This window comes from Nothoprocta perdicaria, unplaced genomic scaffold (genome assembly GCF_003342845.1).
Source record: "Nothoprocta perdicaria isolate Ctin4 unplaced genomic scaffold, notPer1 scaffold_65, whole genome shotgun sequence".
Taxonomy (NCBI): domain Eukaryota; kingdom Metazoa; phylum Chordata; class Aves; order Tinamiformes; family Tinamidae; genus Nothoprocta; species Nothoprocta perdicaria.
In genome coordinates this window covers 1,750,571-1,766,012 of record NW_020455921.1, presented here as the reverse complement: position 1 = coordinate 1,766,012, position 15,442 = coordinate 1,750,571, and the positions used below count along the sequence as shown (strand labels likewise).

Here is a 15,442-nt window from a genome sequence, read left to right as displayed (position 1 = left end):
CTGGTTGTGTTTAGATATATTAGTTATGATCTTGTAATCATGTATTGGGGATGATACATTTTTCTGAGAATGATGACAAAAAGCAAAGAGCTTGGCATTATGGTATCTTATGACCCTTAAGAATTTGAGCTGCAGACCCCCAAATCCTAAAAATGTTGCAAAAAGCTAATGTTTAATGTTTACTATATTTTTCACATAAAAAAATGAAGCAAATGAGAAAAGGACAAAATTATGAAATTTTGTCTTATTTAAAGGCAGATGAAAAAGAAAACTCACTGGTTTCACTTTCCAGTGTGAAATGACCATATCCCCCAGGAAGAGAAGCTGTGGAACAGTGTGRTGTCTTGTGTTTGCTCAAGCTCTTTGCTTATGCAGTTTGACCTGTTCTTTCTGTCAAACTGTATTCTCTGCCTCCAGCTTAAGCAGAACAACTCTGTAATTATTTGTGGATAGATATTCTTTTCTCTCTTTAATCCTTCTCAGCTGGAAAAAATTCTGATTTACCAGGACTGGTGCTTAGTTGCCCCTGTGTATAACATATGCTTGTATTTGAATGTAGTCTTAAATAATTGGTCTTTCTGTAYACTGAAAACGTGTTCTGATATTAGTGTTCAAACTACTGACTGCAGAAATGCTTTCTGTAACCTGTTTGAACCTGAGCACCTGTTATGCCACTTGAGAACTTCATCATGAGGGGTAAAGGGAGAGAAAGAGAGTATTCTTGCTCAGCAAGGACTTTAATTTTGAGATCAGGGACTCTGAGCTGTATTCTGGTCTCAAACAGTGAGGTAATATAGAGAAGTGGMCAGAAGGGATGTGCTGCTGAATGTCTGGGACTTCAGACAGACAAACTGCTATGCTTTATAGTTGCTTTTCCTGTTGGAGATTTTTTAAGGTACTATTCCATATRTATTTATGGAATTTTAATAGTTAATAGTCTGAAAATCACTGGTCAGGCGATAATGGCACCAGGAAACAGTGTAAGCATGAGACCCAACCAATTGGAGTGTGCCAGCAGTGCTGGAGAGCTGCAAAACATCCCAAAGTTGTGCAGGAATTAGAGGGCAGATGTCTTCAGTAATGAGGGATATTACTCAGAAATTATTTCTTCTGAGTGTGTTTTTATTTACCTGCTGTTATGCTGATTTGTTTTGCCTCAGGTTAAAGTTAGTTAGTGATGAAACGGTCCATTTCAGTAAGGTTTTTAGAAAACTAAATGATGATGATATTCACATTTTAAGAAGAAGGAAGACAGGGGGCTATATTAGCATATTGCCATATTTTTTGCCAGGCCTCACCGGAGGATTTAACCTTTTGAGGGCCTGCAAGGACTGATGCTGGGACAGTGGAGTTTGGTAGCTGTAGGTTTTTAAAAGACATTGGCCATTTAACCAGATGTTGGTAATAATCATAATGCTGTGAGCAGGTCCTTGTCATGCAACCCTACTGACACTCCTTGGGCCCAATGGATTATTGAGTGGGAGAAGATATTYCTAAGAAACTCTTAATCCAGCCTGAGAGCCCTTTTGAGGAATTCTGGTCTCCATTCCAGGTACTACCAAGAAGCTCAGTATGGCTGGTACCTGAGTGTGAAATATCTCCTGTATCTCAAGCCTGCTGACCACAGCAAAATTTAAACATGAGTAGGTTCCTACCAAAATTCTTTACTCTGACTTATTTCCAACAGTTCTGTTCAGATGGAAGCTGACAACAGCCTTTTTTCTTTATTTTTTTTTTTTCAGGCTGATGGGAAAAGAATGAGTTAATCACATGCTGAGAATCTTCCACAGTAAATGTGTCATTAGCTGTCATATCACGACAGCTATGCAATATTAACAAAAAATAAAATAAGAAATATTTTTCTGTGGTGTATTTTTCTAGATGGATAAATATGAAATAGTTGAAATTTCCATCTCATCTTCCATGCTTGTCAGCTGGTTATTTGCAGAGATGAAAATGGAAATGTAGAAATCTCTATAAATGTAGAAGTCCTACTGTAAAGCCCTTTTATACTGCAGGCCATGAAAAATGTTGGTTTATATGTCCTAAGAAAGGCTTATGTGGCTTATCTTCCTCAACCACTGTTATGAGAAAATGGACCTATTACCTATACAGCTMCTGCCATTGTCTTCTGCTCATGAGAGAATGAAAAACATTATCCARATGACTGTTTTATAATATTTGCCAGAGACATTAAGTTTAATAGTTAAGATACAGATTCTCAGAGAAGTTTGGGAACAGTTTTCATATTTCTGTAATGTTAGGACTGGAATCAAGATGAGCTCTGATCAGAGGTGTGTGCACAGAACTGATTGCAGACTTGGAAACATAATCATTGCATAGCATTATAACTAACTAGGAAAATAAAAGGTTGGAAGGGCTATTTGGAAACAGTAACTGTTCGTCTAGAGAAGACGGTGATGAGGAAGAGAGCAAGGGGAGGAAGGCAAGAGGCAAAGGTGATGTGTGCCCTTGTATGCCTAGAGACACAGACCGGTTTGGAAAGGTTTGGGAGGAATTATCTGCGTATGAGGGTACRCCAGGCTTCTCCCCGGGGAAGCAGAGCAGTGCTGTGCTTTTAACAAATCATTTAGCACAGCGATGTGCTAGTGTGGTGACTGTTTAACCTTGGAAGATTCCATCGCATGGTTTCAGCGAGGATTACACTAAATGCCTAATTTAGGTAAAGTCACAATCTAATTAAGCCATTCAATCAAAATCCCTGCTGRGCTGCTAGAGATTTGTCTGTCAAATATCTTTAAGCATTTTCATTTTCCATAGCAACGGTTAATTGGATATGCAATAGTCAGTGTGYTTTAAATGAGGCTGATGAGATTAGTAACCGAATGCTTGAAGGAATTATTTGCACCTAGGTTTTGTACTCTGTTTGTTGTTTAAAACCATCTTCAATATCCTTCCCTACCCTTATAAGGTGGAGTAGTGGTGGGCCATAACAGCAATACAGTTGGATACTGTAATCAGTATTTATGCTGACATGTTCTCCATTTTTTTAATACTGTGGGCAGAAAAAGGATTATGACCAAATTGTCAGGAGCAGAAAACCTGAAGACAGCTGCTCTGGGTGTCCCTGCTTGAGCAGGGGGGTTGGACTAGATGGTCTCTAGAGATCCCTTCCAACGTCAACCATTCTGTGATTCTGTGTTATTCTGCGATCTTTCTAAAGCCTCCATATTTAGAATTTTAAAGAATCATTTTTCACTTCAATGTATAAAATTTTCTTTTATGGATTAAGTCAAAAGCCAGATCACAGTGTTTTGCTTGATGAAATTTCAGCCAAGTCTATGAGTGCATATTGACAAAGGGATTTCTGCAGAGAAGGTGGAAATAATGAAGAAATCCGCACTGTCAAAGCAGCCGCTTTTAGGGAGAGAGAAGAACAGCCTGCAAAGCTTAACTGGGTAGACAGATCAGCTTGGTAATGCTTCTATCACCCAATTTTGGTGGGAATTGAAGAAATTCATCAAAGCTTTAAGACTTTGAAAGGGAATTGCTTATATTCTGTTTTGTGAGTGTGACTTTTTAGATGTCGGTTCAGTATGTTAAAAATGATAAATGATGAAATCATAAACTGACATAAACTGACTAAATGATAAAAAATGATAAAAAGACATGATAAACTTCTTGAGATTGTCCCATAATGCAAGTGTAAATTGAATGGCCCAAGCAATTCATGAATTTCTTCATTCTGGAAGCAATCTAGAAACAGAAAATTTAAGATTTGCCTTTGAAACTGTAAATTCTGAGGTATTCATTTTGGCATGACAAGGAATTTTGCTACTGGTGTCCAACTGAGCTCTCTAGTTCCCAAGGAAGATGGCCTTTAAGAGAATCTCCTGTGGCATGAAATATGTACATAAACTGTGCTGAGTAAGAAGTGTTCAATGAATGTATCATTTGGTCTTACAGGTAGGCCTGCAAAGCCGTCTCTAATGACAAAAAGGCCTTATACATCATATGTTGAGMATTTTGGTTTTTGAACTAACTTTCTTTCATAATTAAAATGARCCAGTACACATTTAGAGTCTATATTAGACACAGTTTAATAGTATGTATTTCAGTATATTAATCAGAGCAAGCTTCTGCTCTTAAAAAGTTTCTATCTTGGGAAACATTATCTGAAACAGTTAACATTTACATTACAATTATTTTTATGATAAAGTTATAAATAATTACAAATTAAATTATAATAATTATAAATAACCATGAAGTAATTACTATAATAATATTTTGGATTTATTTATATTTATTGTAAATAGTACTGCATATGGAATTTAATTYAGTAGAGAAAAAACAAGGAGTTTAAAGTTATGCTTTTGATACCTTGTAGAATATATCACATTCATCTGAAAATGCACAAAGAAGGATATGGGAATGGCACTATGACCTTTCCTTATYGCTCTAAGATTTAAGATTCTAAGATTATAGGTTTTAAAGCAGAGCTCGAACTACATGCACTTTTGTATTCAGAAATCATTCTGTTTGTTGACTTATCTTTCCCTTATGATCTGCTTCTGTCTGTTAAACCTCTTTCGTTCAGGAAATCCTTTTTTGCCTCCTTCTTCTAATTAGTTTCTATTACAAAACCAAACTCATCTTTGCCTCAGACTCAGTGAGACTATCTTTCTTGAGTTCCTAATGCAGAGGAACTAATCTTTTTGACTCATCTAGACCTACTGACCATTCATTCATCATATTCAGTTTTTGCTATTGAGTATTCAGACCAATGATACCATTTGTGAACATACTCTGGAAGACTGGGTGCCCTGTAAAGAYGTCAAGAGAAATGATAAATTCAGGGAACGAAAATTTAGAACGATCATAGTCCAACTCCCTTTCTCAAGCACAGTCACCTATARCATGTTGTCCAGGATTGTGTTCAGATGGCTTTTGGGTATTTCCAAGGATGGAGATCCCACAATCTCTCTGGGTAACCTGCTCCATTGCTCTCACACTCACATGATTTCTTTTTCTTCTTGTGTTCAGATAGATCCTGTGTTTCAGTTTGTGCCTCTCATCCTATCGCTGGGCATCACTGAGAAGAATCTGATCCCATCTTCTACACCTTCTCTTCAGATGCTTAGATCCTTCCTTCTACACTCCTCTCTTTTTTTTTTTTTTTTTTCTGTCTGAACAGTCCCAGCTCTCTCAGCCTCTCCTCTTACTAACTGTGTTACAGTCCCTTAATCATCTTAGTAGCCCACCACTATCCCACCACTGAATTCACACCAGTAGCTTCATGTCTSTCTTGTCCTGGGCAGCCCAGAACTGGACGCAGCACTCCAAGTGTGGCCTCACCAGGACTGAGTAGAGAGGAAGGATCAACTCAGAATCACAGAATGGTTAAGGTTGGAAGGGATCTCTTGAGATCATTTAGTCCAAGCCCCCTGCTCCAGCAGGGACACCCAGAGCACGGGGCACAGGGCGGCATCCAGGCKGGTTTGGAAGATCTCCAGAGAAGGAGACTSCACAGCCTCCCTGGGCAGCCTGTTCCAGTGCTCTGTCACCATCACAGTGAAGAAGTTCTTCTTCACAAGGAGATGGAACTTCCTGTGTTTCAACTTATACCCATTTCCCCTTGTCCTGTCACTGGCCACCAATGAAAAGAGCTTGTCCTCTTCTTCCCTACATTCTCCCTTCATGAACTTATACATGTTTATCATATCCCCTCTCAGCCTTCTCTTCTCCAAGCTGAACAGGCCCAACTCATTCAGTCTCTCCTCATACAAGAGATGCTCCAGTCCCTTAATCATCTTTGTTGCTCTCCGCTGGACCCTCTCTAGGAGCTCCACGTCCCTCTTATACTGGGGAGCCCAGAACTGMACACAGTACTCCAGGTGCGGCCTCACCAGAGCTCAGTAGAGGGGCAGGATCCCCTCCCTTGACCTGCTGGCAACACTCCTCCCGACCTGATGCATCCAGGAACCAGGACTCCCAGGTCCCTCTCTGCGGAGCTGCTCTCCAGCAGGTCAACCCCTAATCTGTACTGATGCCTGGGGTTATTCCTCCCCAGGTGCAGGACCCTGCACTTGTCCTTGTTGAACCTCATGAGGTTCTTCTCTGCCCAGCTCTCCAGCCTGTCCAGGTCCCTCTGGATGGCAGCACAGCCCTCCGGAGTGTCGGCCACTCCACCCAGCTTGGTGTCATCTGCAAACTTGCTCAGGGTGCATTCCGTGCCCTCGTCCAGGTCATTGATGAACAAGTTGAACAGCACCGGGCCCAGTACTGACCCCTGGGGGACACCACTGGTCACAGGCCTTCAATTGGACTCGGCCCCATTTATCACCACCACCCTCTGAGCTATGCTATCCAGCCAATTCTCGATCTCTGCCACACTCTTGGAGTTTTCCTATGAGGATATCATGGGAGTCTGTGTCAAAAGCCCTGCTGAAGTCAAGGTAGACAACATCCACGGCTCTGCCCTCGTCCAGCYGGCCTGTCATCCCATCACAGAAGGCTGTTAGGTTCATCAGACATGATTTCCCCTTGGTGAATCCATGTTGACTACTCCTGATCACCTCTTTCTTCTTCACATGCCTAGAGATTCTCTCTAGGATGAGCTGCTCCATCACCTTTCCAGGGACRGAGGTGAGGCTGACCGGCCTGTAATTGCCCGGCTCCTCCCTCTTGCCCTTTTTGAAGACTGGAGTGACGTTGGCTCTCTTCCAGTCCTCSRGCACCTCCCCTGCTCTCCAGSACCTCTYRARGATGATGGAGAGAGGCTGAACAATGACCTCTGCCAGTTCCGTCAGCACTCTTGGGTGCATCCCTTTGGAGCCCATAGATTTTTGAGTGGCCAGTTTGCCTAAGTGATCCCTAACCCAAACCTTCTCAACCAGCAGAAGGTCTTCCTCTGGCTCATTTATCTCTCTTTTACCTGAGCTCTTCAGTTGATAGGGAGTAGCCTTAGCAATAAAGACAGAGGCAAAGAAGGCATTTAGTAACTCTGCCTTCTTGGCACTCTCTGTCACCAAGTCCCCCTCCCCATTTAGTAGCACATTAACATTTTCCCTCATCTTCCTCTTGCTGCTGACATATTTATAGAAACTCGTCCTGTTGTCCCTGACATCCCTCACCAACTGTAATTCCACACAGGCCTTGGCCTTCTTTGTTGCGCATCTGCATTCTCTGACGATGCACCAATATTCTTCCCACGCGGCCTGGCCCTTCTTCCACATGCTATACGCTCTTTTTTTTTTTTTTTTTTTTTTTTTTCCTTTTTCCCCATGGTATTCTCTTTTTTTTTTTTTTTTTTTTTTTCATTAAATTTGCCTAGCAGCTCCTTGTCCATCCATACAGGTCTCCTGCCCTGCTTATTTGACTTCTTTCTTGTGGAATGCACTGACCCTGAGCTTGGACGAAGTGGTGCTTGAATATTAGCCAGCTCTTCTGGATTCCCTTTCCTTCTAGGATCCTAGCCCAGGGGACTGCTCCAAGGAGATCCCTGAAAGGAGGAAAAGGAAAGGAACTCCCTTAACTCTTCCTAATGACGCCCAGGGTACCACTGGTCTTCTTGCCCAACAACACATGGCTGGCTCATGGACAACTTGTCCTCCAGAATCCCCAGGCCTTTCTCTACAGGGCTATTTCCAAGCCTCCAACCTCTCCTGTTACATGGAGTTATTCCTCCATAGAGGTAGGGCTTTGCCCTTGCCTTTTATGAATTTGAGGCTACTCTCTGCCCAGCTCTGCAGCTTGTCGAGATCCCTCTAAATGTCAGCAAAGCCCTCTGGGACATCAACCACTCCTATCAGTTTGGTATCATCATCAAATTGTCCCTTTGTTGATGAAGCGACTGAACAATACCGGCCCCAATAYAGTGCCCTCGGGGACACTGCTACCTACAGGTCACCATCTGAATTTTGTATCACTGCTCACGGCCCTCTGAATTCTGCCTTTCAGACAGAACCCATTCTTCCTGAGCTTGCCTATGAGGATATTATGGGAGATGATGTCAAAAACCTTGCAGAAATCAAGATTAACAACATCTACAGCTCTCACTTCATCCATGCAGCCAGTCGTGCCATCATAGAAATCCATCAGATTGGTTAAACATGATTTCCCCTTTGTGTATCCATGATAACTACTTCTGATCACATTCTATCCTTCACATACTCAGAGATGGCAACCGAGGTGAGCTGTTCCATTACCTTTTCAGAGGCTSACTGGCATGTAGTACCCTGSRTCCTCCTTCTTGCCCTTTTTGAAAGTTGAATYGACACTGGCTTTCTTCCAGTCCCCAGGCACCTCTCTCATTCTCCATGACTTTTCAAAGGTGATGGAGAGTGGCCTAGCTAGAGCCCCAGCTCCCTCAGCACCAATGAACTTAGGGATGTCAAATTTGCCTAAATGATCTCTAACCCAAATCTCCTYCACCAAATAGATTAATCCAGACTTTCTCCCTGCAGTTTTTAAACTTTTAAAATTTAATATCATTCTTTTGTATAGCAGGAACAGGAAAACGGATGCCTTTTACATTTTGCTGAAGGAGAATGAATGTCTTGCAGTTTAYCAATGACATATTCAGCAGAATTTTGTACTCTTTGGAYCATTTRTATCAATCATCCTSTCAGGGCTTAGTCAGAAATCATCACTAATTCTATGTAGTTAGGCTTTTCAGTGCATATTTAAATGTTTAACTATCGAGCTTGATTTTATTTAGTAGGTCATGTGAACCCAGAAGAATCCATTGACTCGAAGTTCAAAGAAACGTCAGAGATGCTTTTGCATCAATAGATATTAACCTACAAAACTGAGATGGGCTTCAGCAGCCTACTAGGCATCTATGCAATTGTTAAGTCCTTAAGATAGATACTCCAGCMAGAGCCATGGATGTACTTAGACATCTAGCTCCCACAAACTACTTCAGTGATATTTTCTAAACATCTTTGAAGAATTTTACCCCAGGAACTTCAGATACTAAATGTGTAGTCACATAGGGCTATCAAAGGAAGGAATTACCGCTGGGGTGGCAGCTGTTCTTTAATGCAGCTACCGTACATGTCAAATGATCTATAATATTCATGATGGTACCAGTTTGCTCTCAAATTTACTCTTGTTGTTAGCCTACAACCCTTGGTTTCAAACAGAAAGGATTGACCAACACGGCTTCCAGTATTTAAGTAGTGCAGAGGCGGGGAATGCCAACTGAGGAATCACAAAAAGCTACTCCATGCAAAATCATTTATCATGCTCAGTTGGATTTGTTAAGTTTTTAATGCAGTTTTTGGTGGTCTGTTTATTTTACACAAACTCACTGCTTTTTAACTAAAGACCTTAAAGACTATACAATCTTATATTGGGTGGATGTAAAAAGTACAACTAAAATATGACATTTTGTTATGTCCTGGAGCAATGATTTTAGTATTTTAAGTGAAATATTTTATTTATTTATGAGAATTGGCTAAATACAACAAGATTTTTTTTAATCCAATAAGAACAGTCAGAGCAGATGTGTTCTTTAGAGTATATTCATTATTCTAGTATGTTAAGAAACTGAYGAAAGAAAGAAAAAACAATTTGGCTGTTTTGTGTGAAGTACAAATTCTGTATTTATAGAGAAAAGAGTCTGGCAACATTAATGTGAGTGTTTAGTGTTAAGAAAAGATGATATGATGTTTGATTAAATGACTGGCAGAAAATAACACATATTTCAATATTTATGCAGTTAGGATGACGAATTTATTATWTATACAGTTAAGCAATTCTACTGTAGATGTACTTCTTCTTTAAAGAAAATGAATACAGTAATCAAAATAGTTTTAACATGGAAACTACAATACAGACTTGAACTTGGCTAAACAGGAAAGTAGTTATTTGACTTAAAAGAACACGGGACCTGAAAGAACAGATTGCAGGTTACATCATTTACCAGGACAGTAAAAAACTGTACAGTACAAGCAACACATTACAATAAGTTATGACCAATAAGGCAGTCTTTCTCATTTAGAACAAAAGGAATTAAGGGGAGAAGGTATTAAAATCTCATAAATCCGCCATATCTCTTTTCCATCCCTGGGATCTCTTTGGAATAGCTTTCCCCATCTTCTTCTGAAGGGAGAATAGAATCAGCAAAGCGCTTAAGAAACCCACCGTATCGTTTCTGGTAATCCAGCCACCACTCCGGCCTGCCCACTCTTCTCATGAAACCACCGTATCTCTTTTGCAGCTCTTTGGCTTCATCTTCCAATTCTGGACTACGCTTTACACTTCTCATGAAGCCTCCATATCTTTTGCTGACATCTCCGTCATTTTCATTTATCTCTCCGTAATGTCCAGCTTCAGGGTTATCCCCTGTTCCTAGAAGCTCCTTCAGGAGATCAGAGGAATTAGCCAGGGTGTCATCATCCGAGTCTTTCTTCATAAATCCTCCATACCTCTTAGCCAGGATCTCTCCTCCATCAGCTTCCTCCTCTGGTTCCACCCCATAGAGCTCATCCATTTTCTTCATGAACCCCCCATATCTTTTCATGAAGCCCCCATACTTCTTTGCAAGCAAGTGGTTCTCATCCAGCTCTTTCTTGTCTCCTGGAGCACTATTGCCATCCTCAGAAAGATCCAGTTTTGTCAGCTGCAGGAGCTCCTTGCAGGTCTCCCAAGCTTTGGCGGGAGGCAGCTTTCCTTCACATTCTAGTGTACATGCCTGAAAAATGGATGTAGTTTACTAAGAATCATTAAATAGCATGTACTTCACTGACATCTTGTCTGAGCTTTTCTTGTTTTAAAAAGGCCAGGAGTGAGCTGTACTTAGTGGTGGGTTGGAAGGACAGCTCATCAGCAACTGCTTGTTTCGTAACTGTCTACTTTGACATTTCTTGTATTGTTCTCCAAGCACCTGGCAATATCCACCCTACGAGACAAGGCACTGGACAAGACAGATCATTAGTTCTATCCCTCATGGGAGGCCCTGTGGTTTTATTACAGAAATGTCACAGCTCCCATACCTCCCTTCTTGCTTGGGAGCATTCCTAGGAAGTTTCCGTTTATCAGTGGAAAAATAAAAAAAAGAGTTGCTGGAGGTTTCATCATGAAAGTGTAGGGTGTACTGGATCTTCATCATTAAAAATGTAATATTAATAAGTTTTACAAAAAGATTACTGAGAGCATTAGAAAATAGTATTTTTGAAAAGAAGCTAGCTGTACTGGTTAGTATCTGCAGTACACTGCATGGCTCTACAGGCTGTAATTTCTCTCTGCTTGTCTTCAGGGAACTAATCTTTCTAGTATACAGCAATATAGATTCTATGCCCTAGAAATACAGGCTTTCTTAGGCAGAATCTAGCATTTTTTTTTTTTCCTACTTTGTTATACAAAGCCGTGACTATCAGAAGGCGGGAAAAAATCCTAACTCACGTTACTTCTAAATGATGAAGACATTTTTTTTCACGCTTAAACACAAAATAAATTTTCAGTACCTGTATACATCTTATAACATGCCATGTTAAGATAACAGAACACATAGTAGACGCTATTATCACTACTGTTTCAAGGAAACTTATTTTTTAGAGAAATCATACTCATCCCTGTGCCCTGTGCTCTAGGTGCCCCTGCTTGAGCAGTGGGGTTGGACTAGATGACCTCTAGGGGTGCCTTCCAACCTTAACCATTTTGTGATTCGGTGTGATAAGTCACAAAAAGAAGAATCCAGTGTTTTGTCTTCCTGTCTTACGATTTTCATAACTAAAGAAGAAATCATTAGTATTACTGCATTTAGCATAGTTTACTGCTTTACGGTACAGTCATATGCCATGAAGAGAATGTGATCTCAAATTCAGTTTCCATTTAGAAATAATGTTAAATCAGAACAAGAGAAGTTCTTTCCCTTTCTCATTCTATCTTGATTGGCTTAAGCAACCTCCTGTGTTCAAATAAATGTATGTCATCTCATATGTATGAATCGCTTCATTACATCTTACTGATACAATGAAATAAAATCAAGCAGTTTTGCTAGATATTAGTATCTAGAAAAATCTATTTTTTAAAAACTGTATATTATAATGAATATTTAGTATGACGCTTTGCTTCTTTTCTTATTTCAACTAGTAAGTGCAGTTACCGAATGAGATTTAATCATTCTTTCTTGAGTAACTCCTGAGGGTGTACAAGAAAGAGGCTATTGCAGACACTCGACTGAACACGTACTCTGGAAAACACATAGCCCTCCCCTCAGGAAATTAAACCACTGTTTTTTCTCCCCGAGGAAAACAGTTAATACTGAAGGTAGATTGAAAGCTAATGTAAGGGGAACACACTGAACTTCTTTTTTTTTTTTTTCCCTCCAGGTACCCTAAGAATATTGCTGTTATGAACCTGCAGTCCTTGCTTTTGTAGTAAGCACAGGTATTTGACCATTCCTAATGCTGCATAGAGCTGGGTCCAGACGTTTATTCTGTGCGCTCCCGAAAAGCCCATGACATTTTAGGTGGAACACCTGGACATGCTGCCGGCACGATGCCTGAACACACAGATTTTTAAGATGAGAAACCATGAGGCACCGCCAGCCTGTGGCCAAGGGCTCTGCAGCCTCAGCGACCGCCTTCTTCAGGGAGCACTCAGGGATTTTACTGGTCCCGGCGACTAAATTTCGCACAAGTTGCCCTGTGGGCTTGTTTTTAGATAATCCCAATGCCCTTAAAATTACGGCCAGGAAGAAGCCGCAGTCTGGAGGTTCCTCAGCATGCTCTACCCCGCGCTAAGGGAGTGTATTTTACCGTGGGTGCAGGGAGGCACTGCTACTCCGGCGGCTTTCAGAGAGAGCCCGCCAACTTTCTGCGCCGCCGTTTTCCCCAACTTTTCGGGCGGTCGCTTCCCGCCCCGCCATTCCCGCCCGCCCGGGCCGCGCGGGCCGCTTACCAGGGGCAGGATGCGGGCGCGCGGGCCGAGGCGGTAGGCGCAGGCTGCGCACTGGCGGCCGCAGTCTGCGCGGGCGCGCAGCAGCAGGCAGGTGCTGAGCGCCAGCAGCGCGCAGCCCAGGGGCAGCAGCCGCGCCATGGGGGCTGCAAGAGAAGAGGTGAGCGCCGCCCGTCCCGCGGCGCCCACCGCGCGCCCCTCCGCGCCCCCCCAGCCCTCCGCGCCCCTCCGCGCCCCGCCGGCCCTCCGAGCCGCTCTCCCCGCGGACAGACTGCACGCAGRCAGCCGCTCACGGCGGAGCGCGGCGCCGGGGGAAAGTCAAGCCGGAAAGTCAAGCCAAGCCCGGAGCCGCGCACTCACACACGGGCGTCCTCAGCGGGTCCGGCACCCGCTCCCGATGCTGCTCCGGCTGCTCTCGAGGCCGCCCGGGATGCGCGAGCGGAGAGAGAGCCCGAGGGAAAGGAGGGCAGAGCCGCCCGCGGCTGCTCCTGCTCGCGGAGCCTGAGCGGAGGCTGCGGCCGCTCCGCACTCGGAGCGAGGAGGCGGCGGGAGCCACTTTATAATTAGTGAAAACGGGCAAAGCGGAGCCTCCCCCAATCGCCGGCGGGCCCCGGCTGACGCAGCGCCCACGAAATCCCCCGCGGCCGCCCCTGCCCCGCTCCGAGCGGCGGCGACTGCGCGAGCCTGGAGTCAGGAGGGGCCCGGGGGGGCACCGCTTTGCGTCTTATCCTTCCCACTACTTTTTATCTATCTATCTATCTATCTATCTATCTATCTATCTATCTATCTATCTATCTATCTATCTATCTATTTTTCTCCCTCTGTGCTGCCCTGCTGGAACCGCCGGTGTTGAAGCTTTTGAGGAAATTCTCATCTCTGATGCGTTCTTCTCCCTCCGGCCTCTGATGTGAAATGCTGTGCTCGGGGAAGCGAGGCTTGCTAGAGCAAAGGGGAGAGGAAGATTTTGTATTTAGAAAATATCAGGGTCTCATAAATATGGAGAGTCCTGCTTTGTTTTGGCAGTTTCTGTGACATGGAAAGCGCACATGAAGGCAACAGGCGAAGGCAAAACCTCAGGTAACTCCGACCGCTCCTCAGCCTGGCAGCTTGGGCACCTCTCTGCCCTGCTTGGCTGACACCCCAGGGAGCAGGTTACGGTGGTGACACCGATCCCCAGCATTTCCCTTTGCAAGTGGCTCTACCCTGGCTCTGCCAACCCAGTTCTTGGGTGTCAGAGGTCACCTTCAACTGCAAATTATTTCTAGTTGGTTTATATTTATGTGATCTTATTTCAGCATTATCCTTAGGTTCAAAGAGCACCAGTTTCCCTCCTGTGCTGCTAGAGGGTGACCATTTTCCTTCTCAGGCATGTTTTGTTGAGCTGAACACAATGTGCTCATCATCTTGCTCTCCTGAGGTGAACCCTTCCCGTCTAGGTATTCTTGGCACCCGTTGCATTTGGAGTTCATCATTTTGGGGCATGAGTGCTGGGCACAGTACATAGTATTTCAGAGGAAATTTCTTCAGGGCATTAAGACATGACTATGTCCCTAGGAGAGGCAAGGCATCTCAGGTTATTTTTCCTCTGGTTTCATTTACTTTTTCTAATGCTGCAGTACTCTGGTGTCTCATAGTCATCCCATGACTGTGATACAGCAGGTCTCCATCCTTCACAAGTATCATGAAACCAATGGAAATTGCACTTTCGGCCACCTGTTAGACTTTACATCACCAGTCTGACTCAGATTGATGAAGTTTGAATGTATGTCTGGCTTTTCAGAAATATATCCATTTAAGCCAAAGATATAGCTTCTGTGTATGGGTTGGTGCATGTGAGAGGAGAATTAAGCCCTGTGTTTAGCCAGTAATATCAGCCAACTTCGTAAGTGAAACCTCAAGAGAAGAGGTGGACGTTTCAAGCATCATTGCCGTGGGTGTAATTGTGTGAGTGATGTGAGGGCTGTGGATGTGGAGTGAGGAGCTCATTGCCCTGCCACTGAGTCAGCAGTGATGCTCTCGTGCGTTCCAGCCGCTGCATCCACAGGGAAGGAAAGTCTCTGCCCTCTTGGCTGGGTAAACGCTCAGGGAGGCACTGACTGACTCCAGGGTGATGCATTCCGTGCCTCCTTTGCTGTAGAGAGAGCTTTTCATGCCGGGCTTCAGCAGAGAAGTCCCGTGGGTTGATTAGTAACTCTATCGCAGACCTTGAGCTGTGCTGATGGRCTGCTGTGTAGAACCTCCCCCCTCTGCTGTGTCCTTCCTTGCTCGGTTCGATGTTACTCACAGTGTTTAATCTGGTACTGAGGAAAGCTCAGACAGCACCAGGAGCTCTCTGCACAGAGGAGCAGAAAATCCCTGCAGATAATCTATGGACTCTAGCTGAAAATGGCACAAGATGAAGAAAGGGCAGAGCATATAAATGGCCTAGATAAATAGGCATGTCAAATTCTATCTAGAAAAAGAGTGATGGAGAAGGTTTTTTCTTGCAGTGGATAAATCTCATGGCTACTTTTGGGAACCAAGGAAAAGAAAGAGAGAGAAAGACAGGCTAGGTGTGAAATACACAGGAGCAAAG

General features: G+C 43.4%; 1 protein-coding gene across 1 annotated transcript; it reads right to left on the bottom strand.

Moving 5' to 3' along the window:
* Positions 1-9,619: 9,619 nt before the first annotated feature.
* Positions 9,620-13,381, bottom strand: PENK (proenkephalin). Its single transcript, XM_026050114.1, has 3 exons — positions 13,228-13,381; positions 12,871-13,013; positions 9,620-10,660 (listed from the first exon to the last, which is right to left on the bottom strand). Exons 2-3 carry the CDS (start codon positions 13,006-13,008, stop codon positions 9,995-9,997), a joined length of 804 nt encoding a protein of 267 aa, XP_025905899.1. The 5' UTR covers positions 13,009-13,013; positions 13,228-13,381; the 3' UTR covers positions 9,620-9,994.
* Between the last annotated feature and the right edge of the window lie 2,061 nt (positions 13,382-15,442).